The sequence below is a fragment of the Elephantulus edwardii genome, unplaced genomic scaffold, assembly GCF_000299155.1.
Source record: "Elephantulus edwardii isolate Elephantulus edwardi_28Jun2011 unplaced genomic scaffold, EleEdw1.0 scaffold00209, whole genome shotgun sequence".
NCBI classification, from domain to species: Eukaryota; Metazoa; Chordata; class Mammalia; order Macroscelidea; family Macroscelididae; genus Elephantulus; species Elephantulus edwardii.
In genome coordinates, this window is record NW_006399959.1 from 2,858,602 (window position 1) to 2,884,231 (window position 25,630).

At 44.5% G+C, this 25,630-nt stretch overlaps 1 protein-coding gene and 2 pseudogenes across 1 annotated transcript in view; all 3 read left to right on the forward strand.

Annotated features, from left to right (window-relative positions):
• The window catches only part of LOC102866821, an 8,829-nt pseudogene extending 4,779 nt beyond the window's left edge, over positions 1-4,050 (forward strand).
• Positions 4,051-10,482: 6,432 nt separating this feature from the next.
• LOC102872360 lies at positions 10,483-10,960 on the forward strand (annotated as a pseudogene).
• A 7,095-nt stretch (positions 10,961-18,055) lies between these two features.
• Positions 18,056-25,630, forward strand: part of SLX4 (SLX4 structure-specific endonuclease subunit) — a 27,180-nt gene continuing 19,605 nt past the window's right edge. The window contains exons 1-5 of the mRNA XM_006897479.1: positions 18,056-18,073; positions 19,178-19,350; positions 19,604-19,792; positions 22,625-23,043; positions 24,982-25,194. Of these exons, the coding sequence (XP_006897541.1) occupies positions 18,056-18,073; positions 19,178-19,350; positions 19,604-19,792; positions 22,625-23,043; positions 24,982-25,194 (1,012 nt within the window). The remainder of the gene's footprint in view (positions 18,074-19,177; positions 19,351-19,603; positions 19,793-22,624; positions 23,044-24,981; positions 25,195-25,630) is intronic.

A 25,630-nucleotide genomic window follows, 5' to 3' on the forward strand; every position in this document is an offset into this window, starting at 1 on the left:
GATAAAGCGTCCTCCCTTCCCCCCTTTACATCTACACCCCTGTTCAGCATGAAGGAGCCAGAGAGTCGGCATTCAATTCCCAAATCAATAAGACAGTGGCTTAATTACTATTGGAAAATGCTTGTCATTCCTTTGTACCATCTGGTTCCCACTGGACCCTCATCATTTCCTTCACCTGCTCCCCCTACCGACCAAACTGTGCAGCTCTGCAACTGCATCCTGGCCCATCCTCACCCTTCTGCCCCAACCCTCACCTCCTTGTACCCCTAATATGTTTTTCCCAATAAAAAAAAAGAGAGAGAGAAAAAAGAACTGAAAAAATTATAAAACAGATAATTATTTGGTCCCATATGGATAGATCTCAATAGAACATAATACTTTAATTTTAATTCCTTAATTATATTAATCTATGAAATTAATATTATAATGCAAAATGCTTTTGGATAGTCTGTAAATGTCACTGGAATAAAAAAATTAATGAATTAAATAAAATTAAAATGATCATTTAGGCTGACCTGTCAAGTAAAGCTAAACTATGATTTTAAGAAGATTTTAGGAGATCATATGAAACACAACATGAATGACGAATACTGTGAAACACAACGTGTAACAACTTTGTAAGCAAACCAATTAAAAAATATATATGATTGATAATAAAAAATCGGGGATAAAAAAGGAAGACTTTAGGAGAAAAAGAATAAAAATGTGCATTTTAGTACATCTAATTTAATACATATAAGTTTTCCGTTTTTATCCAGCACTTTTAAATTGCAGGATAAAGAAGTATGGGTAAGACTCTGCATTGTGCTACTGATGCCAAAAGTACTTGCTCTTCTCTGGCAGTTGGAGTTCACCAGCATCTTCGCAGAGAAAGGCAGGCCCTCTTCTCCAGCTCAGACTCACAGCCTTGGAAATGTGCTAGAGGAATCTAAGCCATTCAACAAAACATTTTTAATCCCATCCTAGTAGATCATAAAGAATATAATATATTTGGAGTTAATTAATTATATTAATCAATGACAATATTATTAAACAAACTGTCTATAAAATAATAGTATGAAAAACCAAAATTACTTGTAAAACTTTACTCAAATAAAAATAAGTAAAGTAAAATGAACCAAAACCCAAAATGCATTAAGCTCAAGGCAGACATTTCTTGCTGGTTAAGCTAAACCCTGATGTTAAGAAACCTTTAGGTGAAAATAAATGTGAATTTTAGACCATCTAATTTTAAAACGTCCATTTTTTGTCAAGTATTTTAATACTATAGAAAAAAAATAATAGTTTTAAAAGCTTGGTAAAATTCTATAATGAGCTGCCCAGCCAGCCCTGCCTGCTGTGGACTTGGGTCTCTGGCAATTCACAGAGGCCTCATCTGAGGAGCCCCAGTCCCAGTCACAGCTGCTGCTGGTTAAGGTGTTGGTAAGGGGGTAGTGCATGCCAAATAAAGCCCAAACCTGGGCTAGGTTGGATAATCCTTCTTCTCTTCTTCCTCCTCATCTATCCAGATCTCCTTCACGAGAGGATATGGGCTAGAGGGCTGACTCAGGGGCCATTTGTACTGAGGCAGGACTCCGTCTCCTTGCTCTGCTTCCTCCTAGTTATCTGGTCCTAGAGACGACCCACTGTCACAGAGAGGGGAGCTGGGAGTGACAAAGGTGAGTGTGAAGCTGGAGAAGGCAGAACAGGAGGTGCCAGAGCAGTGGGGAGTGAGTAACAGGACACAGGGGTGCAAGAGGCCAGGAACAGAGCAAGAATGGCCTGTCTTTGCCTACCATTATGATATTGCCCAGAGTACCCCTTTGCAACCAGATTTCTCCCCCACCACCAGCCTGTCTTAGCTTCTCCCAGGCAACCAGCTCTACATTTCACAGAGTCAATGCAGAATTCCCCACACCTCAGCCGCAGTACTTGTGCCAGGATAGGCCAGAGATCAGGCTGCCCCATAGAGCAGTTGTGTCAACCCTGGGCTTGTAGGTGACTGCTCCCAGACTTCCAGGCCTAACAGTGATCAATAACATGAGGTAGGAGCACGCTTGTCAGGACAATCCACCATATTAGATCCACAGGTCAGGATTCTCCCTGAGACAGGATTAAGAAGGTGGCACATAGAGAGAAGGGATACCAAGAAATGGGGACACAGGGAGCAAGTGGGAGGTGCATGCTGGCAGTGTGGAAGTTGCTGGCATTAAGCACACCCATCAAAAGCCCAGTGCCATTGAGGCCACCTGATTCCTGCAGACCTTCCACAGGGGGCCTCTGAGATTGTCAGCCAGGGGAGGCTATACCTTTCTCCCATAGAGCAGCTGGTGTACTCCAGCCGCTGACATTTCAGTATGATGAGTGGAGTGGAAAAGCAATTTCCTCTGCAAACTTTCACTCAACTCACAAAAAAAGAGGAAAAGTAAACCAACTTGACTCAATTTTGGTACTTTTCCCTTTGCTTTCACACATAATAAAAGTGAGCTGTGGTGGCCTACTGGTCAGAAGCTGGCTGAAATCCCAAAAGTATGCAGTTTGAATTCATCACGGGGAGAGAAATGGGAATTCTCCTTCAGTGCGATTTAAAACCTCTGAAGATGCACGAGAGTGTCTGTGAGTCAGTTCCCATTCAAAGGCGCACAAGAACGACATAATTAAAAACACCCAGGAGTCCTGTTGGCATCCTTCATTACTTGTTGCAAAGCAAAAACAAAGTTTGATGTTCAGATCCACCTGGCAGAGTGAGGGGGAGATAGGCACTGTCTGACGAGGCACACACAGCCTGTGCCAGCTTTCCAGGGTGGCTGGAAAAGGCAAAGTGAAACAGCTGGCTGGGTTGGAATGGACAAAACCCCAAGTTACAAACCCAAATGGGAGGGGGAGGGAGGAAAATGTGCAACCATGAATGAATGAAAATCCAATGCTTCTGTAAACTTTCGTTAAAGACACAAAATTTCAAAAAAATTTAAAAAGAGAAGAAACAGTAAATTTTAAAAAAATGAAAAGTAAGCGCGCCCCGGTGTCTCAGACCAGGGCGCTGGCTCCTCACGGTCATCTCATCGCGCCCTGGTCTCACCTGCCTGCAGGATCCCTGTGAAGTTGCAGCTGCCTCCTGGGGTCCCTGATGGTGCTCATCAGTGAAGGGTCGGTGGTTCGAACTCACCACTCAGCAGGCGAGAGATGTGTCCAGCTGCTTCTGTAAAGATCCACATCCCTGGAAACCCTTTGGAGCAGTTCTGCCGTATTCTAAAGAGTCACTAGGAGATTGCCCTTCCTTCTCCAGCCGAGCATCTGGTGGATTTGAACTGTGTACCTCTGGGATTCCAGTGCAGCTTCTTGCCACTAGGCCACCAGAGCTCCCTTGTGGGAGTACATTTTGCAATAGCCGGTGACCACCGCCAGCCAGGGAAGAAGGTCCTTTTACTGAAAGACCCTAAAGAGGACGAGTGTGGCCAGGATCCATCCATCAGGGAATTGGCATCCTTCGGACTGGAAGCCACACTGATCCCGGTTCTGTCCTTCGAGTTTCTGTCCCTCCCCAGCTTCTCTGAGAAGCCTGGAAGGCGTCTCTGAAAGAGAAGTGCAACGCTAAGCCAGTGTATGTGGTTGGAAGTGCTACGTCTTCTCTAGTGAGGAGGATCAGCCTGGACGCCGAAGGAGAGCAGTGTGGGAACGCGGAGAAGCTTGCCGAGTTCATCTGCTCCAGCGAGTCACCGGTGCTGCCTCTACTCTTTCCCTGTGGAAACCTCAAAAGCGAGACTCTGCCAAACATGCCCATGGACCAAGGCATCCCCATGGAAAGCCTGTCTACCAGATCGTCCCACATCCAGGAATCCAGGAAAACCTGGAGAGCTACTTCTTCAAGCAGGGTGTCCTGGGATCGCCTTCTTCAGTCCCTCGGGCCTCAGACACAGCCTCAAGTACATCCAGACGTTCGTGGCCATCGGCCCCACCACGGCCCGCGCGATGGCTGCCCAGGGCCTGCCTGTGAGCTGTACTACTCAGAGCCCCACCCCCCGGGCCCTGGCGGAGGGCATCTGGAAGGTGCTCCAGCCTCAAGGCTGCTGACCAGCACTCTAGGTCTTCCTGAGCTGGTGCTGCCCCCTCAGGGCACCAAGAGTTCGGGGCCAGGACAGGCCTCTTGCAAATCTTGCCCCTCCGTGGACCCTGCTGCTCCAAGGCTCATCTGTCCAGAAGAGGGGGCCCCAATAAACTCCACAGCACACCTGAGGCTGGCTTTGTTCTCAGTGGGTCCAGTCTGACAAGTGGCAGACCCGGTGTGGCGACAGATCTGCTGCATTTGGAGTCATTTTAAGCAGGACCTTGATGTTCCTGCTCTGTAAGCTGAAGCCGATGTTAATTTAAGATAGAGACTTTTCCCTCAAAAAAAAAAAAGTAAAAGTGAAAAATACTTGGCATTTCTTACACTGAAAAAATTAAAACTCACTAATTTTGGACCAGCTCAGAGCCAAGGTGACCCTGATATGGTTTCTTAGAAACCCTATCATCATTCTCACTGGGAGGTGCTGGTGGATCCAAATATGGGGGCCATTTGGCCTTTAGGTTTGCATCATCATTCAAATACTTTTCATCTCCATAGCAACGGAACACGTGGGCACTGGTCTTGAAGATGTTCAGGGACATGTTGACCAGAACTGCAAAGAGGGAGCCATCTGAATTTGCTTCTGGGGTCACAGTGCCCCTCTGTCTCCAACTGAATGCTCCCCTGCGGGTGCTTGCTCTTTTTTGTTTGTTCCCTCAACTAGTTTATGAACATCTATTAGAGCTGAATCACAATGTACCCAATTACAGAAAAGTGTCCCTTCATCTTTTTAAAATTACTTTAAAATTTGGTTTTATTGTCACTTTCATCCTCCAAGGTGACCAGTGACAGCAGGCAGGGGCACACTCCTTATTCAGAATAATCCACCACTCCCAGTCTGAATGTGCCCAGAGATAGGCAGCAAAATCTGCAGGGTTTGTCTATAGAGAAAGCGGAGAAGGCAGCGAGGGGTGGGAAAGATGGACAAATGGAAATGGGGACACAGGGAGAGAGCGGAGTGCTGCTCCAGTGTGGAGACCATAAGCCAGGTCCTGAAACACATGCAGGGATTGTGGAGTGAACAAATTTGCTGTGTAAACTGTCAGGTCCCAGCAAACAAAAGTCAAGCTCATAATGCCACTGTGTCCTTTCCAGACCTGAGCTGCCGCTCAGCTAGGATTCTGCGCTTCATGGGCAGCACTTAGGGAGCTCTGCTGTGGCGCCTGCAGGGAGTCTGGTGCTAACCCGGAGATGGGCTCTCTTCTGGTTTAAATCCACTTAGGGAGCTCTGCTGTGAAGCCTGCAAGAAGGAGTATGGTGCTAACTTGGAGATGAGCTCTCTCCTGGTTTAAATCCACTTGGGGAGCTCTGCTGTAGAGCCTGCAGGGAGTGTGGTGCTAATTTGGAGGTGTGCTCTCTCCTAGTTTAAATCCACCAGAGGCTTCTGGGAGAAACATGCACCAGTTTCTCCCACATAGTTGACAACCTTGGAAACTCAAGGCAGGTCAGCTAGGAGTCAGTTCTAACTAGATGGCAATGACTTCTAAAGCAACAGGAGGCAACTGCTCATCTTCATCCATTGAACAGCTGGTGGATTCAATCACCAGAGAACAAGGCCTCTGGTGGCCACACAATTCCCTGGGGACAGCACCCCCAGAGTGTCCTAACCTTTTACTCAACTTATGATCAAATGCAAGAAACTTAAATGACACACAACTTTGCTGATTTTGTTTCCTTGGTTTATAACTCATGGTTTTTGCGTGCATGTTCGCACGCACACGTGTGTGTGTGTGCGTGTGTGTTCTTGCTTTTGTAATAAAGAAGTTGTTCCTTTGAATCTGAGAGTCTAAGAGGCTAAAAAACTTAGGTTGCAGAGTTCATAGTGTGCTGCGCTGCTAACTTAAAGATGGGTGAGGAGAAGGGCAGCTTCCTCAGTTAAGGATTTACAGCCTCAGAGACTGAGGGGAGGGGTCATGACTGTTAACCTGCAACCGTGACAGGAAGCTTGAATTGTTTAGTTTGTATCTGTTTGAGCCCATTTAAATAGACCTTTTTGAAATAAAAAAAAACAACCCAAGGAGAATGAAATCAATATTTAAATGAAAGATGCTCAAGGCTGACCTTTCCTAGAGCTAAGCTAAGCTATTGTTTAGTTTTAAGAAGAATGAAGAATTTGTGGATGAGGGGCGAAGAATAATTCTGGAGAAAAAGAATGTCAATTTTAAAGAAGAATTTAGAAGAAAAATAGTGTGGATTTTAATACATTTAACTTTACAGTTTTTAATTTTTCAGCTACTTTAATACTGTAGGAAAAAGAATTGTTGCAAAAGCATTGTTACCCAAGGTCTCTTGCCCCACTCTGGCAGCTGGAATTCTCAGCAGCTCCCCAGGAGAAAGAGGAGCCCTCTCCTCCAGTTCAAGTTCAGACCTGGAACTTCACGGAGAAGTTGGGAGCAACTCTACAGCAGCATGTGGGAGTTTTTGATCCCGTACTGATAGATCTTAAAGAACATAATACCATTCTTTGTCATTAATTAACTCCATTAACCAATGATAATTAGTGTTACAAAACAAAATGTCTATGAATGATTGCATTAAAAACATATATACCTCATACAAATAAAAAGAATAAGAGAAAATAAGATCAGTAAGAAAAAGAACATGACTGACCAAACAACTCAGGGCTGACATAATTTTTTTTTTATTTCAATGAACATCAACAGAGTTTGGAATTCCATTCATTCATTGTTGTAGTTTTCTCCCCGAAGGCTGACATCATTTTAAGAAACCTTCGAAAAAAAAGAAAAAAAGGAAGAAGCCTTCGGGGGAATCAAGATGGCAGCAGCAGAGGAAACAATGTAAGGAGCTGCAGGAGCAGCAAGCTGCATAGAAACGGGCCACCATGGCACCCCACAGTCCTCAGTTTATCAATAATTGAACAATTAAACAGTTGACTACTGGTCTTCAATATGGATTGAGGCTTTACATCAAGAGAACAATGATTCCCAAGAAAGAATGGGTGAGTCCCACAGCTTCCAGCCCCCCACTGCCATCACCACAGCTCCATTGGGCCTCTGTGGCTGGACCCCAGGGATCCCCTCACCTGGGATGGACAGCGGATGCCAGGCCTCAAAGCTGGTATGATGGAGCCTCCACAATGCCGCTGAATAAATTTATATTAAAATAAATTCTTGGAACCAAGATAGCAGCAGGAAGAGACACAATGTGAGGAGCAGGAGGCCTGGCAAGCTGCATTGAACCAGGCCACACAACTTACAAACAGCCAAGTAATTGATTGCTCAACATCAAGAGGACAGGGATTCTTGAAGGAACATGGCTGAGTCCCACTTCTGCCCACTACTGGCCACGGATCCTGTACTGCCATGAACCCATGGGGCCACTGTGGCCAGAGCTCACAGGTCCCCTAGCCTAGTACAGGCAGTGGGAGCTGAGCCCCATGGACAGTGTGATGGAGCCCCTGTATGGCCAGAGGCTGTGGATGTCAGGAGCCATGGACCCCTCGGGCAGGAAGTGGGGAGTTGGGGCAGCAGCGCCATAGAATCATGGGAAGTGAAGGTCTTGATACAGGAAAACATCTTGCTGTCAGTAAAGAAGATTTCCTTGGACAGGTCAGAGAAGAATATCACCAACACAATGGATTGATAAGGTGTCTGTAGCAATGGGCTCAAGCATATCTCTGATTGTGGGGATGGTGTAGGATAAGGCAAGGACTAGATTTGTGGTTCATAGAATTGTTGTGAGCCATAGAGAGATCTCTGTGGTTATCTCTGTGGTTCTAGTGGATAGAAAGCTATGCTACCAAACCAAAGGTTGGGGATTTTAATCTGCAGCCTCATGTCTGATTTTGATTGTTTTTGTTCACTCTTCTAAGTAATATATCACTGCTCTGACAATTGGTTATACAGAGGTGACTCGTGGTTGCTGTGAGGCTGAACACTGTGACACTGAAATGACAAATGTGATAATGGTTACCCATGATGGATAGTGTCTGGTGGAGCTCCCTGATTGAAACATGCTGGGAAGCAGGAGTGACATCCAATTCTGAAATAGCTTGCCTCTAGAAACTCTATGAACTTAGGGAAATGATGAAAGTTTCATTCATAGGATAGCTATGAGTTGTCTACAACTTGACAACACTTAACAACAACATATCTGAGACAGCAGATCTGCAAAGTATACCACATCTTTTGATTTCTTGAATACTGCTGCCAAGAACTATTTAGACCTAGGGAGGGTCTGTTCACTACTCTCAAAGCCCTTTCTCCATTTGTGAAGGGGGAGGGTAGTGATGCCTACTTTGAATTGCAGGCTGATCACTTGGTGGAGGGAAGGGGGCAATATTGGTGGCATCAGAACTGTGGGTGCTGTCCCTGGCCATGACCTTCAGAGAGGCACAGTGTCCAGACTTTGGGGAGGGGGCTTCGGTAGGGAGGTGTGCCACCCAGCCCACAGGGTATGCCACCCAGCCCCTGGGGTGTGTCGCCCAGCCCCCAGGAAAAGTCGTCCATCCCAGGAAGAGCATTTTGGCCCTCAGGGTGTGCCATCCAGCTGCCGGGGAGAGCCATTCAGCCCTTGGGGTGAGCTGTTTGACTCTTGGGGTGAGCCGTTGGGCCTTCGGGATGTTCCATTTGGTCCCCAGGGTGAGCTGCTCAGCCCTTGGGATGAGTTGTCTGACCCCTGGGGTGTGCCATTTGGCCGTCAGGGAGAGCCGTTTGGCTCCTGGGGGGAGCCGTTCAGCCCTTGGGGTGAGCCTTTCGGCCCTTGGGTTGAGTTGTCTGGCCCTTAGGTGTGCCATCCATCCCTGGGAAGAGTCTTCAGGTTGTTGGGGGAAATTGCCTAGGATATACAAAGAATTTTATCTAAGCCAATTTCCTCCACCTTCTCCCCCAGTACACCTGTAAGTAACACCTCCAAAGCCCTTCTATTTGTAACTCACAAGTTTGTTCTCTCTAGGCTTGCTCACTTTCCGATAGGTAACCTTAACACTGAGTTTTACTCCAGACCTGGGCTCTGAACCCAGTTCCAGAGACAAGAGGGAAATATAACTGCTAGCTAAGGAAGCAAAGGAGGATGGAGCCTTCAGTCAGCCATCTCCACTGGACCCACCTTTACAAACACTTTGCAGTCCAGAGGGCAGTAAATGTCAGGAAAATATCTTCTAACTGGACAAGAAAGCATATGGCAGGATGACCAGTAAGGTGTTAAAGTGGGCTCCCCTTCCTGCTTCACAGCAATGCCCCTGTTCAGCATGAAGAAGCCAGAGAGTCTGTGCCCCATTCCCAAATGCAGAATTCTCACAAGTGAATAAGACAATTTCTTTGTTAAAAAAAAATCACCATTGGGATATGCTTACCTTTACCCTGTCTCTTCTGATTCCCACTGTATCTTTCTCATTTCCTTTACCTACTCCCCCCACCCACTAAAATGTGCAGTCCTGTGGTTTCATCCCTGCCCATCCTCACTCTTCTGCTTCCAACCCTCACCCCCTTGTATCCTCACACATGTTTTTTCACAATAAAAAAAGAAAAAAGAGAAACCTTCCGAAGAAAACAAATATGATTTCAATATGTCTAAGTTTAAAATTTTCAATTTTTGTTTAACAACATTAATATTAATAGAAAAAGATGAGTTACAAAAGCCTGAGTGAAAATCTGTAGTGAGTTGTGCTGCTAACCTGAGAACTTGCATCTCTGATGGTTCAAATCCACCAGCATCTGTCAGAGAAGATGGGTGGTCTCCTGATAACATATACAGTCTCACAACACAATCGAGCATCCCTGTGAATCAGAGCCTCGTCATGACTGTGGGGTTTGACTTCCTCTTGAGAATATTTGTGTAATGGAGTCTGAGAGATTAATGAGGGTGAACTAAAAGGTACTATTTTCCACTCTAGAGTTCTTAGAATTTTTCTTTGAACTGAAAACAAACATGTATCAATGCAGGCTACAGAACTGTGTTGAGTTATGTTGTGTTATGTGCCGTCGAGTCGCTTGCGACTCATAGCGACCCTATGTACAACAGCCCTAAACTCTGCTCTGTCCTGTGCCAATTGCACTGTCTCTGACACTCCCATCCCAATTATCCCAGTCACTGAATCAATCCACCTCATAGGGGGCCTTCCCCTCCTGCGCTTCCCTCCACCCTCCCGAGCATGATGTCCTTCTCCAAGGACCGGTCTCTCCTCACAACATGTCCAAAGTATGTTAGACAGAACCTCAGAATCCTTGCCTCCAAGGAGCCACCCAGTTTAACCCTTTCCAGGACAAATCTGTTTGTTTTCTTAGCAGTCCACGGTATTCTCAATACTCTTCTCCAGCACCACAGCTCAAAGGCATCAATTCTCCTTCTATCCTCTTTGGTCATTGTCCAACTCTCTGATGCATAACAAGTGATTGTGATGACAGAACGCATCAAAAGAAGGTAGAAAGGTCCCTCTCTACCTTCTCTGCACTTGGAGCAGCTTTCCTGCCACAGCCCCTCATCCCCTGAAAATGTACGCCTGCACCAAGATTGTCTCCACCACTTAGCTGGTCTGGAGTGCCTCTCAGCTGCTGAGCTGGCCATTGTCTACATGGTGCTGAAACAACCAGAGGCACTGACAGATAAGAACTTCAGCTGCTTGACCACATTCCTTGGTTTCATTTATCCCTAGTCTCAGTTTCCAAACCAGCACCATCTCAAGGGATATTGACACAGCAGTCAAGTTTACTGGGGCTAGGGCTGCCACTGCTGGAGTGGCTGGCTCTAGAGCTGGGATGGAGACTGTGTTTGGGAGCATTATCATTGGTTATGCCAGAAATCCTTCTCTGAAGCAGCAGATCTTCTCCTATGTAATTCTGGGCTTTGCCCTCTCAGAAGCCATGAGGCTCTTTTGCCTGATCCTTTTTTGCCTTTCTGATCCTCTTCGCCATGTGAAGGAGCCATCTCCACCTCCCACACTTTGTTGGTTTTCTCCTCACTGTGTCTCGTCTACCCTATAGATTCCTTTCCCTGTATCCTTCCAGGCAGCCTGGGGAAAGTGATTGGCTCAGGGTTTGACTGAGGAAGATAAAGAAACACTTTATATGAAGAAGGAGGAGGAGGAGGAGAAGGAGAAGAAATAGAAGGACTACATAAAGTTACTGTACCAAAAACATTTGGTCAGTGCTCAACCATTTCAGGAGGCAGCATATTCTAAAGAACAAATCAATGCATTGAAGGAAGAATTCAAAACTATGCTGAACAAACTGTGCAGGGGAGACAGGGGAAAAGGCTCCAGGAATTGATCAAATACCAACTGAGATGTTTCAATAAATGGATGCAACATTGGTAGTATTCACTCATCTAATGCCAAAAAATTCAGAACAAAACTGCCAGGCCAAATAAATCCTTATTTATGCCTATTCCAAAGAAAAGAGATCCAACAGAATGCAGAGACTCTAGAACAATAACATTAATGTCACACACAACAAAATGTTTTGCCAAAGAGAATGAAAAACATTTGTAAAAACTCCCACAAGAAACAAAGCAATAAGAGTGATGCAAATCAAAACCGCAATGAGGTACTATCTCACTCCAGTAAGAGTGGCAACATTTAACAGGGAAGCAAGTAATAGATGCTGGAGAGGATGTGGCAAGAAAGGAACTCTTATACATTGTTGGTGGGATTGTAAAACAGTGCAACCATTCTGGATGGTAGTTTGGCGCTTCCTCAAAAAGCTGAACATAGTAATTCCATATGACCCAGCTATTCTACTACTTGGAATATAACCTGAGAATATGAGAACTGAGGCACAAACTGAGATTTCTACACCAATGTTCATAGTAGCATTATTCACCATTGAAAGAACATGGAAATAGCCCAAATGTCCAACCACAAACAAATGGATTGAGAAATTTTGGTTCATTCACTCAATGGAATACTATGCAACACACAGGAGCAATAACTTTATAAATTATTACCTAACTTGGGAGGTCACTATGATCTCCTAACTGGAGATCGTTATGCTGAGTGATCTAACTCAGTCTCATACAGATAAATATTGTATAACACCGTTATTGTAGAATGAGTATAAGGATCCAGGAGAGGTGAGAGAGGCTGGAAGCAGAGGGATGTAGATGTGCAGGGGGAAGGGGGGATGAATCATTGGGTTGTACAATTTGATGGGTGGGAGAGTGAGGGAAATTGAAATAATTTGTATTTGAATTTTGTAAATAAACTAGTAGGGGGGGAAAAGACAACTTAGGAAAAAACCCCAACAGTTGAAATAGTACATCAACAGGGACCTGCCAGGAACTTAACTCTGAATGAGAACTTCAGCTGCTTGACAGCCTCACATTCCTTGGTTTCATTTATCCCTAGTCTTAGTCTGGGTTTTTTTGTTTTGTTTTTAATTTTATTATTTTTGTGTAAGTGTACCGTCAAATCAGATCTGACTGGTACAGGAGGAGATTGTCCCTCCTTCCCCAGCAAAGCATCTGGTGGATTCGAACCGTGTGCCTCTGGGATTGTAGTTGCAGCTCCTTACCACTAGACCACCAGAGCTCCCCTTAGTTTTTAAATCAGCACCATCTCAAGGGATATTGACACAACAGTCAAGTTTACTGGGGCTGGGGCTGCCACAGCTGGAATGGCTGGCTCTGGAGCTGGGATGAGGACTGTGTCTGAGAGCCTAATCATTGGTTATGCCAGGAGTCCTTCTCTGAAGCAGCAGCTCTTCTCCTACCCCATTCATATTCAGAAGAGGACATGGAATGGGGAATATTGTTGAAGTCAAATGAATTGCAAAAAGATATCTACCTGTGTTTTATTAAGATATATGTAGTTCACAGGTGTTCTGTGATCACAGGTTGCTGAAGGTAGAGACTCATGAAAGATGATCAAAGGCAAAGGGCCTAGGGCTTTATTGGGCAAAATGGTGGAATAGAGCTTCCCCATCCTTTTTATTACAAAAGCGGGCATACTTAAAGTCACGTATACTTTTTGCAGGTTAAAGAATAACAATAAACATCCTACCAAATGAAATCATCCCTGATCAATCAAGGCTCTGTGTTCTTTCTCTTTATTTTATCTCAAGAAGGCAAATGGGTATGTAAATCTGACTCCAAGGGAAGTGCTGAGGTTGTAACCCTCCATTCCAGGAGATTCTGTTAGCAAGAACTCCTCTGGTGCACTTATCCCTTTAGTGGTGAGAGACTCAGAATATTGCTGACAAAGAATAGCACTTAGAACTGGATTGAGGTTGTTTTCAACCCCCTGAAGGTCCCTCGTTTTCAAGGGTCTCAGGTGTTCCTGGAACATGTCCTAGTCCAGTAGACCTCTTATTGTCACTAAACCCTTCACGGATCCTTCAATGTAAAGGTATCTCATTGTGTGGATTATTATAAATTGTGGCTAACATTTTGAAAAAAAGGAATTTCATAGCACTTTGGTTCATGCAGCTGTCAATTGACCAGAAGGATTTAAAATCAGGAAAAATGTATGTCAGGATTACAGTCTTTCAGCAGGCCTATTAGATTTGTATGTGGAACAAATAACCTCAGAAACAAGATTGTATTAAGAACATGACTTTAGGATTAGAAGACTATTAACAGCCTGCAATGTGTAGAAGGGACAACCTTACTTGCTGAAGGCAAAGATTATTTGAAATAGTCATTGATGAAGATCAGACAGCAACAGTTTTCAATATGAATTACATATGAACAGAAAGAAAACAAAAATCCTCACAACTGGGGCAAAAAAACACCAAAATGATAAACAAAGAATACACTGAAACTGTTAAGGACTTAATTTTACTTGGATCCACAACTAAGAAATCAAGGGAAGTACCAAAATGAGGAAAACTAAAGACTAAGGTGTGCCTGGCTTAAGTAATAGTGTTTTCAGTCGCCTTATCTGCATGTGAAAGCTGAAACGATGAATAGAAAAGACCCAAGAATTGATGTCTATAGATTGTGGTGTTAGCTAAAATTATTGAATATACCACTGAGTGCTAAAGAACAAACAAATCCACCTTGAAGAGCTGTGATCAGGATACTCCTTAGAAGTTAGGATGGTGAGACTCCATCTTGTGTACTTGGAGTATGTTATCCAGAAGGCAGTCTCTGGAGGGCATTATGCTTGGAAATATATGTTGTTGTTAGGTACCATCAAATTGGCTACAACTCACATTGACCTCATGACAACATATCTGAATATTGCCCTATCTTCACCATTCCTGACATACACGGCCCCATTGCTACAGTCACTAAGTCAATCCACCCTGATGAGGTTTTTCCTGACACTCCTCCTTTCTAAACATGATACTTTTCCCTAAGGACTGGCCCTTCCCAACAACATCCCCAAAGTATATGAGATCAAGTTTCATCATCTTTGCCCTGGCTTCACTTTCTCCAAGTTATATTTGTTCCTTTAGCAGTCCATAGGATATTCAGTACTCGCCTACAAAACCACAACTCAAAGGTATCAATTATTTTTCAGTAGTTCTTATTCATTGTCCAACTTGAAGATGCATAGAAAGTAATTGAAAAAGACCATGCTTGAATCAGGTTCACTTGGTCTTTAAACTGACATCATTGTTCCTTAGCACTTTGGAGACGGCCTTGACAACCGATTTCGCAAAGCAACAAGAGTGTTTTTTTTTTCTTTCTTGACTGTTGATGTGGATCCAAGGAAGAGAACTCATTGACACTTTCAATCTTTTATCTATGTATCCTAATGTTCCCTATTGGCCCTGTGGGGAGGATTTTGGTTTTATTGATATTAAGATGTAATCCATATTGGATGCTGTACTCTTTAATGTCTATAGCAAGCATTTCAAATCCTCCTCAGGTTCAACAAACAAGGTTATGTCATCTGCATAATACAAATTGTTGATGAGTCTTCATCCAACCCTGATGCCACATTCTTCTTCATAAATTCAGCTTCTTCTTCTTCTTTTTCTTAACTGTGCACATCTGGGATTGCAGTGCAGTAAATTCAGCTTCTTGAATGATTTACACAGCATACAGATTGAATAGGTATGGAGAAAGGATACAGTCCTGATGCACACTTTTCTTGATGTTAAACCATACAGTTCTCCTTTGTTCTGTTCAGAAACAGCTTCTCGGTCTAGATATAGCTTTTACACAAGCACAATTAAGTGTTCTGGGATTTCCATTCATCTCAATGTTAGCTATAATTTGTTATGATCCACAGTCAAATGTCTTTGCATAGTCAATAAAACACAAACATACATCCTTTCAGTCAAGATCCATCTGACATCAGCAATGATATGTGGGGTGCCATGGCCTCTTCTAAATCCAGCTTGAATATCTGGCACTTCTTCTCTGTCAATTTATTGTTCTAGCTGTTTTTTTAATAATCTCCAGTAAGATTTTGCTTCATATGGTATCGGTGAAATTGTCACATAATTTTCACATTCTGTTGAATCATCTTTTTTTGGGAATGGGAACAAATATGAATTTCTTTCAATCAATTGTATAGGTAGGTATTTGCCTTCCAAATTTCTTGGCTAACTCCTTAGCTTAGACTTACTGGTGAAACTCCTTCCCATTAGGTCACCAGAAGAGTCTCACTCACCCTCTCAGGCATCTTTTCACATGTTGTTGTTATGTGTCATCGAGTTGCCTGCGACTCATAGTGACACTTTATACAACAGCCCTAAACCTCGCTCTATCTTGTGCCAAGCTTATTGTCTCTATCAGACCTACTTCCAATACCCCAGTCACTGAATAAATTTATCTCATCAAGTGTCTTCCTCTCCTGCACTGTCCCTCCATCCTCGCAAGCATGACATTCCTCTCCAAGGACTGGTTCCTCCTTGCAACATGTCCAAAGTATGTCAGACGAAGCTTCAGAATCTTTGCCTCCAAGAAGCAGCCAGGTCTCATCCTCTCTAGGATGTACCTGTTTGTTCTCCTAGCAGTCCATGGTATATTCAATACTATTCTCCAGCACCATAGCTCAAAGGCATCAATTCTCCTTCTCATGTCCCTAGTCATTGTCCAGCTTTCTGATGCATAGCAAGTAACTGCAAAGACCATGGCCTATATCAGGTGCACCTTAGCCTCCAGACTGACATCATTGCTCTTCAGTACTTTGGAGAGGTCTCTGACAGTAGACTTTCCCCAGTGCAATTTATCTTTTCATTTCTTGGCTGCTGGTACCAAGAGTGTTGATTGTGGAGCCAAGCAAACTGAAGTTGTTAACAATCTCAATCTCTTCACCATCTATCACGATGCTGCCAGTCAGCTCAGTAGTGAGAATCTTTGTTTTTTTGATGTTAAGCTTCAATCTATATTGAAGGCTGCAGTACTTGGCCTTCTTAAGTAAGCACTTCAGGTACTCCTCAGTTCCAGCAAGCAGGGTTTTGTCATCAGTGTGATGCAGATTGCTGAGGAGTCTTCCTCCAATCCTGACGCCACATTCTTCCTCATAGAGCCCAGCCCCCTGGATAATCTGTTCTGCATATAGATTGAAAAGGTATGGAGATAAGGGACACCCTCTTGCATACACCCTTCCCAATTTTGAACCATGCAGTGTTTCCTTGCTCTGTTCTGACAACTGCCTCCTGGTAGAAGGTTAGGTTTCACCTAAGTATGATCAAGTATTCTGGGATTCCCATTCTTCTCAGAGTTAGTCACAGTTTGTTGTGATCTACACATTGTTGTTGTTGTTGTTAAGTGCCATGGAGTTGTAGACAACTCATAGCGACCCTACGAATGAAAGATCTGAACACTTGTATAGCTTCCATTGTTTCTCCAAGTTCATAAAGTTTCCAGAGGCAAGCTATTTCGGAAGTGGATGCCACTCCTGCTTCCAAGCTTGTTTTAATCAGGGAGCACCACCAAACACTGTTCACCATGGGTAACCATTATCAGATTTAACACATCAGTGTCACAGTGTTTAGTATCACAGGAACCACCAGTTATCTTTGGATCCACATACAGTTTCCCAAAATTGACATGTATTGTACTGATTTATGACGCACTAGGCCACCAGAGGATTCTCGCTCACCCTCTCAGGTATCTTTTCACCTAGACTCCTAAAATTGACATGTATCATACTGACTTGTGACCTTTCTTACCAAAATATTTATTTACATGCTTTAGGTACAAAGAACTAAATAATTACTATTTTAAGAAAATATGATAATAAAAGTATTTCTTAAAATATTAGGGGCTTCATTTAACTGGGGTTAAATGGTTTAAGAATGTGTTGAGTACTTCTGTTCTATGTCTGAGTTCATGGTATAGTTCTTCGTGTACTAAAAGCTTAAGCAGGTCATCCAAGGCTCAGCGACCAGCCCATATTTGCCTGGAGCAAGAGAAGAAGGTGGAGAATCAGGAGAAGTATGATGATATGAATGTATGGCTGATTGGTCCCATGAATAATAGCCTCCTTTGTCATGGCACCAAGTGGGCAATAAATTCACAAAAGAATGCCAATTTCTTTATGGAACCTATACTTTCTGGAACAGCACACAAACCTTACCTGTTAAATTAAAAAAATAAAACATGTATATACATATATATACACACATATATGTTGTTGTTGTTATGTGCCGTCGAGTTGCTTGCGAGATGGAGTGGCTTTCATAGTTAAAAAAGTCATTGCTAGATCCATCTTGAAGTACAATATTGTCAGTGACAGGATAATATCTATACGCATACAAGGAAGTCCAGTGAATACCACTATCATTCAAATATATGCACCAACAACCAGAGCCAAGGAAGAGGAGATAGAAGATTTTTACCAACTTTTACAATCGGAGATTGATCGAACGTGCAATCAAGATGCATTGATAATAATGGGTGACTGGAACACATATATACTATATATATATATACACACACACACACACACACACACACACATATATATATATAGTCTTCCCAAAACCAAGCTTAACTAGTAAAGGCTGTCTAGAGCATTGTGAACTTTTAAGATCTATATAGGAACAAAACAAACAACTCCAAAGCTTACTTAAACAGGAACCTTGTGGGGCAGCGAGTTTACGTTATTTAAGGATGAACAACCCAGAGAAGGTGGGTGGGAATGGTTGCACAACTCTGAGAACATCATCAATGTAACTAAGCTGGACTCCTACAAAACAAAAAGTGTAAGCAGCTCCAAAAGTCTTCTTACCTTGGAACTGTGAAAAAAAGAAAAATGACTGTGCTTTTCAGGAGGAACCAAAAGGCTGGTAGTTTGAACCTACTAGCCACTCTACAGGAGAAAGATGGGCCCTTGGAACCCAAAAGGCGGGTCACCTTGAACCAGAATGGACTCAATGCCAGGGGGTTTACTTTGTGTTTCTCAATGAACGAAATAATTCCATCCATCCATCACTTCTTTCCTATCAGGGTGAATCTTTTTTTTTTTTTCTTTGTAGAGAATACAACTTCTATTTTTCTTCTTTTTTAGTACTCCTTGTACGATTCCAATAGAGGGCATAGTCCATAGGGAGTTGGAATCCACTAGCTGCTCCATGGGAGAAAAGTGTCGGAAAAACCCTCCAGCGGGTCAGAGCAGAGTTAGTCCTGATACAAAGCAATGAATTTGAGAGGGGTTTTTAGTACAATTCCAGTATCGATTTATGCAATTCAATGAGCTACAGTAACGGACTTATCTAGGTAACCACCACCACAGTAAAAAAATCACTCCCAAAGAGGGGTCCTTTTCAGTCGGTCTTGCTAGATTTCTACTGACAAGCTCCTATCCAAGGCAGTTACGCAACCTGCGAATTACTAGAAGTCCCTTTGTCCAGAGATCTCTAATTCTGGCCTCAAACCTGGCTCTTCGGGTGGCATCTGAGGACTCAGGGGTGCCGGTTGTCACCATTTCATTTTTCCAGTTCAGGGATCTCGAGCACGGGGTTTGGCTACATGAACTGAGGGGAGGAAGGTAGCCCTCACCATTAAAGGTGGACCTTTCAAAGGTGAGTGGTTGAATCAGGAGGCAGGGAAACTTAGGTGGCCTCTGGTAAAGAACTTAAGGCAGGTAGGTCAAATCCACCAGCTGCTCCACGGGAAAAGGATAGACAATCTCCTCCCGTGCGATTTGCAGCCTCTGGAAGCCCGCCGGAGGGTCAGCTAGAGGTGGGTTCTGCCTCCACGGTCCACTGCAACAGGGGGTGCCTCTCCCCGCAGGTTGGTTCCATGGTGTTTGGCCATGTGCAAGGAGATGCTGGACGCCCTGCTCAGTGTCCTGGCCCCGAGCCCCGCGCCCCAGGCCCCAGGCTATACGGCTGCCCGCAGAGGCGCCGAAAAAAGCTGAGCTTGCTCCTACCCGTGTGTGCCTGGCGCGCAGCCCCTCTCCCAAGGTAAATCTTTTAAAGCTATTTTGCTTTAATAATTCAATTCGGGATCATGTGGTAAATCAGAAACAAGAACTTTCACTTATTCTTTAGTCACTCCTTCCCCTAAGGAGGTCAACAAAAAAAGAGGAAGAACCTCAATGCGGAGAATTCACACAGTGGCGGCAACAGTGAGTTAGGATTCCGTGGTGTTCTGTTCTGATGTCTTTATGGATCGGTCTCACCTACAAGATCCAACCCAACACTTCTCGTTTAACAGACTTTACTGCGGGAGTGCCCAGCGCCAGAGAAACAACATACAGCCAACCTGGAGAGCACTTCCGGTCTTCACTGCGCAGACAGGAAATGCTCTCGAAGGCGCGCCCGCGGCCGCAGAGAACGACGGGAAGCGCGGCGGCGCAAGCGCGTTGTTCTTCTCCGTTGAGACGGTTCCGCGGCGGCGCAGGAGGTAGGAGGAGCCGCGCTGTGGGGCCGAGAATCTGAGCTGGGAGGTGGAGGTGCTGTCACTGCGGACCTTTGTCGTCCACCTTACCTCGCTGGCTCCTTGGTGTCAGAGGGCCCGTCGCGCCCCAGGTGGAGAGGGTCGCCTGAAGGAAGCGAGGAGTGGATCTGGATGCCCCGGTGGTCGCTGCCCGAGGGTCAGTTGACTCCCCGAGTTTTCACTGGGATCGGAACGTCTACAGCCGCCAGAGCGCGCGGCTGCCCTGGCCCAGTGTGGTCCCTAGTGCCACGCGTATAAGGCCACATTAGGGGACGGGGGAGGGTCCTACTGCTCGTATGCGTTACCGCCGGGGCCGTCGAGGTTCAGATCCGAGTCCCCCGCCCTCCCGAAGGGTGCAGTCTCAGGACGCCTCCCCGCACTCAGGAGACGTTGATGAAATGCGTATGACATGGTCTGGGCAGCCGAGCCTTACTCCTATAAGTGATTATTGTTCCGCCCAGGCCTTCCGCGCAAGAAAGGCCCGGCTAGCTGCATCCCTAGTAATTCTTGTCACTACTGACACATTGAGGAGCTACTCCAGCAGGTTTCCACGGCTTTGAACTTTCAGAAGCCGATGGCTTAGCTTGCAAAGTCTACCTGAGTGGATTTGAACTACCACCCTTTCGTCTGGTAGGCAGAGCCCCCAACATTTTTTGCCACCCATGGAATCTTACCGTAAAGGTCACGGCCAAGGAAGCCCAAACGGATAGTTGTAAGGCTAATTACCGGGATGTAGCAGCGGCCATAAGGGCAGCAGAGGCAGAGAATGGTGCAGGGCCTGTAGGGTTTCTTTCTGTTGTACATACATTACTGAGTTGGAGCTAACTCTGGCACCTCATAACAGGAATGAGGAGAGAGGCAGTTGTGGAGGAGGTGGTAGATGCCCTGGTGGCACTGTGGGTAAAACCTAGGGGCTGTGGAACAAAAGCTCAGCGGTTCAAATCCATTAGCTGCCCTGTGGGAGAAATTTGAGACAGGCTGGTCCTATAAAGATTTGTAACCTTGAACACCCCCAGTGAGCTAGATCTCTGCCTCGTGGTCACTTTGAGTCTGAATCCACTTGTTTGCTGTGGGTTTGGATGTTACTCCCTGCCCTTTGCAGAAGATTCTGTCTGTGTTGCCTCCTATGAGCTGAGTTCTACTGCTCCGTTTCTCCCACCATTTTATCTTTTTACTCCCAACTCTACAGTAAGAGAAGGCATTGTCAACCAGACCAAAGAGAACACAAAGTAATAAAGCAGATGGGCATGTCCTTGTGATGTTTTCACCTAAGAGGGACTAAAAAATCCCCCACAAACACCAAAAAAGCAAACATAAAATTCACCGTGTTGATTTGATTCCGAATCGTAGTGACACTAGAGACATAGGACAGAGTGAAACTGTCAGAAGGGTCTCTAGGGCTGTCAGTCTGTGGAAACAGACTCTCACATCTCTCCCACAAAGCAGCTGGTGGATTCAAACTACCAGTCTTTTGGTTAGCCACTGAATACTTTATCCACTGTGCCACCAGAGTTCCTTTTAAGAGGGACAGATAATTGGTAAATGGATAAAAAGCTATAGGAGAAACATCTGAACAGGCTTGACCCCAGTGCAAGCACTTAGGTAGCCTAGTGATATTGAGCCGATTTTTCATTCTGTCTGTTTGCTTTAAGAGAGAGAAAAGAGTAGAGTCTGCCCTCTGGGACTGTTGTGAGGGCAGTTGCTATGTGCTATTTTATCAGTTTGACTCCTAGTCAGTGGGACGGAGTAGAACAGCCCAGGTGCTGTCATAGACTGCCATCTTTGCCAGAACAGAGAAATAGGTCTTTTTACCCACAGAGCTGCTCCGTAGGTTAGAACTGACAACCTTTGATTAGCAACCAAGTCTCTTACTATTATGCCACCAGAGCTCCCTTGTAAGAACTAAATAAGTTAAAGACTTGTGGAATAATTGGGAGGGTTTCTGGCAAGCAGGAACCATCCAATAAATGTTGTCCATTAATAGCATAAGAGCTCTAGTGGTGCAGTGCTTAAAGTGCTCAACTGCTAACTCAGCTGGTCAAATCCATCAGCTGCCGTATAGGAGAAAGTTGGTGGTGTGCTTCCATAAAGACTCACATCTTGGAAACTCCTCTAGGGTGGCTCTGCTCTGTCTTCCAGGGCAGCTGATGAGTCAGAACTGACTGAATAGTGGTAGATTTAGGGATCAGCTTGTTTCTATCATGACTCCCTTCATGAGACTTACTTGCCAAATGTCATTCAAAATTATGTTCTTCCAAAATGTATGTATTCTGCCTGTGAAAGAATAAATATATTTGAGCAGGTTTCTAGATCTCTCTCCCCCATGTGTGATGGGAGGCTGTTGGTGTCAGTTGACCAATACTTGAGCAATTGACGGTGTTATTACTGTGTAAACTTCCCATGTCTCCTGTAGCCTTGTACTTTTCTGAAAGAAGTGGCATAAAGGGAACGCATCTGTGCATTACATTAAGATGCTTTGATTTTTCCACAGATGCAAAATTAAACAGACCAAAACCTCAGTGCCACCATGGTGAGCATGAAGGGTCAGCTGAACACCAAGTTCATATAGATTATGTATCAGACGCTTTTGTTGGACCACAGCCCACGCTCTCAAATGTGAACCTGCACAGAGGGATGCATAAAATGTTTAATCATAGGCCTTGTTTGATGAAAGACATTTTAAGTCATTACGGAGGTGCAAAGGAGACTTGGGACTCCACTGTGGAAGTTCTCCTAGCAGCTCAGTGAGGAGAAAGGTGGCTGAGGGAAGGCTAGGCCACCTCCTTGTCTCTGCACCAGCACACAGGCAATCCTCACCTCTGCAAAGCAGCCTGAACACCTTGAATTGAGTAGGATAATGGAAGAATCTGATGATGATTTCAAAGAACTCTGTGCCAGCTTTTTCCAAAGGGTGAAAAAGAATGGAGCCCAGGAACTGTTGGGGAAAAGGAAGAAGCTAAAAACCTCTGACAGCACTCAGAAAAGAAGTACATTAAAAAAGCCCAAACAGACTACTGCTAAGGGCAAAACCCTTCCAGGCCCAGTGGAGAGGAAACTGAGGCCAGGCAGCCAGACCTCAAGGGCTAAAAATCAGCAGACCACCAAATTACATGATTGGAAATCAGCTGCTTTCACTGTTAACAGGGCGGGTCCTCTGACTAGCCCTACTTCAAATCAGCCTGCCATTTGCAACAACGATGTGCAGAACACCCAGACAGGTAATGTACACAAGTGAGCCCCTGCCATAACCTCCCACAGAAATCTAGAGGGGGTTTGTATTGCCTTAAACCAGGAGTCAGCTTTCTGAAAACAGCCAGGTAGTAAACATATTTGATACTGGGAATCATTCCATGTCTGTTTGTCTTTCACCTCTGTGCCATGATGCAAAATCTGTCATCAATATAGCATGTGAACAAATGAACCTGGCCGTGCCTGAGCAAAACTTTATTTACCAAAACTGGCAGTCTGAGGGCCATAGTTTGCCAACTCTTGCTTTAAGCAGTAGTCATAAATAATACAAGCACTATGTGAATTTTTCAAACAACTATGATTTGGAGCCCTGTACTCTTTCAGAAATATTTGATGTTTCTGTTAGATATGATTTTCTGGAGTTTATTCAGAAGTGCTTGGGTTGGAACAGGCCAGCTAGTTTGGTTTAGTCTCTTGAGGAGGCAAGGCAAGGAAGATAGGTGTGTTTATGTAACAGAAAGATTTTTAGGGTTTTTTCCCTTATACTCTGAAGAAGTTTTGTTTTCTTGTCTTAATTTGCTTGATTAAGCACCCTTAATGTGCTGAGCTATATGCCTAGGATACCTTCTTCATGCAGGTAGTGGTTTGAATCCACCAGCTATCCTGTGGGAGAAAAATGAAAGGGCTGCTCTGTAAAGACTCATCAGTCTTGGGAACCCTCAGAGGAGCAGTTCAACTCTGTCCTGTAGGCCTGAGACAAGTTAGGATCAGCTCAGAGGCAGTGGGGTGGTGGTGGATGGTAGTACATCAGCAATAGATTGGGTAAAGACTGCCCAAAGATGTGGGTGGGGTGAGGCTGCCATGATGTTGCTGAGACAAAACTTCTTCATTCTCCTTTGAGACTGTGAAGAAAGTTGTACTGTTCTTCAGAAAACTGCATCCACATTCATACCTGCAAAATAGGAGGCTTCAGGGAACGTCATCAGTGGACCTAAGTTACAGGATAACACCTGATCTAGAAAGAGATAATATTGGTCATTAATATATCTTTAATAGTAGAGCCATTGAGATGTAACTCATATCCCATAAAATGAACTATTTTAAGTTCAGTGGTTTCTAGTATATTCACATGGCTGTATACAATTATTACCACTAATAAAAACTTTTTCAACCTCAAAAGAAGCTCTGTAAACATTAGCAGTCACTCTTCATCCTCCCCTCTTGTCACAATGTTGGTATTATAGCTATGTCAGGGCCTCATACTGGTATTTCTCAGTTCATTCATGACTGATGAAGTGATGAATGGACCTAAATTCTTAAAATGTGAGTGGAGGTTGTTAGTTTTAAAATATATTTTCAAGATGATAAAGTCAACAGGATTAAATGATGGCCTAAATGAAGGGTAAAAAGAAATATGGGTGGACTAGAACACTAACTAACCCTATTGGAAAAGGTTGCAGGTCAGAAATGTGCTCTAAAAAACAAGGGAAGTGTGCACTTTGCAGAGCAGCCAACTTTCTTGACATGCAGAGTCAGAACCAGCAGTGCCCCACAGCCAAGTGTGCTACTTTGAATGTGTGTCATTCTCAACAGACCTGGCAGTGATCCAGCTTCCCACATCAGGCTCCTGATAGGCCTCACTACATCTCTTCCCAGTCTTCTATCCTTTGCCTTTTAATCTTTCCCATTCCAGTTACTCCACTTCCCCAAATTTTTAAAACTCAAGTCTGTTCCAGTTTTGCTTCATCAGTACAACTGAACTGGTTCAAACCAGTTTGAAGCCAAGGACTATTGTACTACAACAGCATGGCATGCCAGCAACCCATCAATTGACAATCCTTCCTGCACTAGTTGGTGAAGCCCTTCTCTGAATCCAGAGTCTAACCTGGATTCAAAGAAGTACCTGGGAGAACAGTCTTGTTTCTCCAGCTAGAACAGATATGAGTAAATGTTTTCTTCCCGCTTAGAAGGTCCTTCTAGCAACGATGTCCCACCTGCTGCTTCTATGATACCCAGTCCCTCCAAGCTGCGGACAGCAGAGCTGGTCGTCCAGCGAATGCAGCAGTTCAAGAGAGCCGACCCTACACGTCTGAAGCATTCTTCTGGAGCCTACTCACCTAAGGCTGCGGTTTCAGAAAACACCCCAGAGGACCCTCCTGAGGAGATGGTGGTGGGCAACGGTATGGCAAGAGTATGTCATTACTCTGGTCTGGAAGTATGTGAGAAACGTAGACTCCCAGGCTCCAGCTGAACTTAGTACCTCCAAACTAGCCTTCATCCTGGGGATCATCAGACCCATTTAAGTTTGTACATCCTATTCTAAGGGTAAAGGAGCCTATTGAAATAGTACAATGATAAGTGCTCAGATGCTAGCCAAAAGGTTGACAGTTCAAACCTACCAGCGTTTCCACAGGATGAAAGTGAAGTATTCTTTTTCTGTAAAGTCTATAGTTTGAGAAACCCTTCAAGGCAGTTCCTCTCTGTCCTATAGCATCACGTGGGAACTGGCTTGATAGCAGTGGGTTTGGTTTTCTAAACAGAGACTGGCACTCTGCTGGTGTCATATTTAAGCATTCTGCTAATAACTAATAGATTGGTTGTCTGAACTCCCCCCCC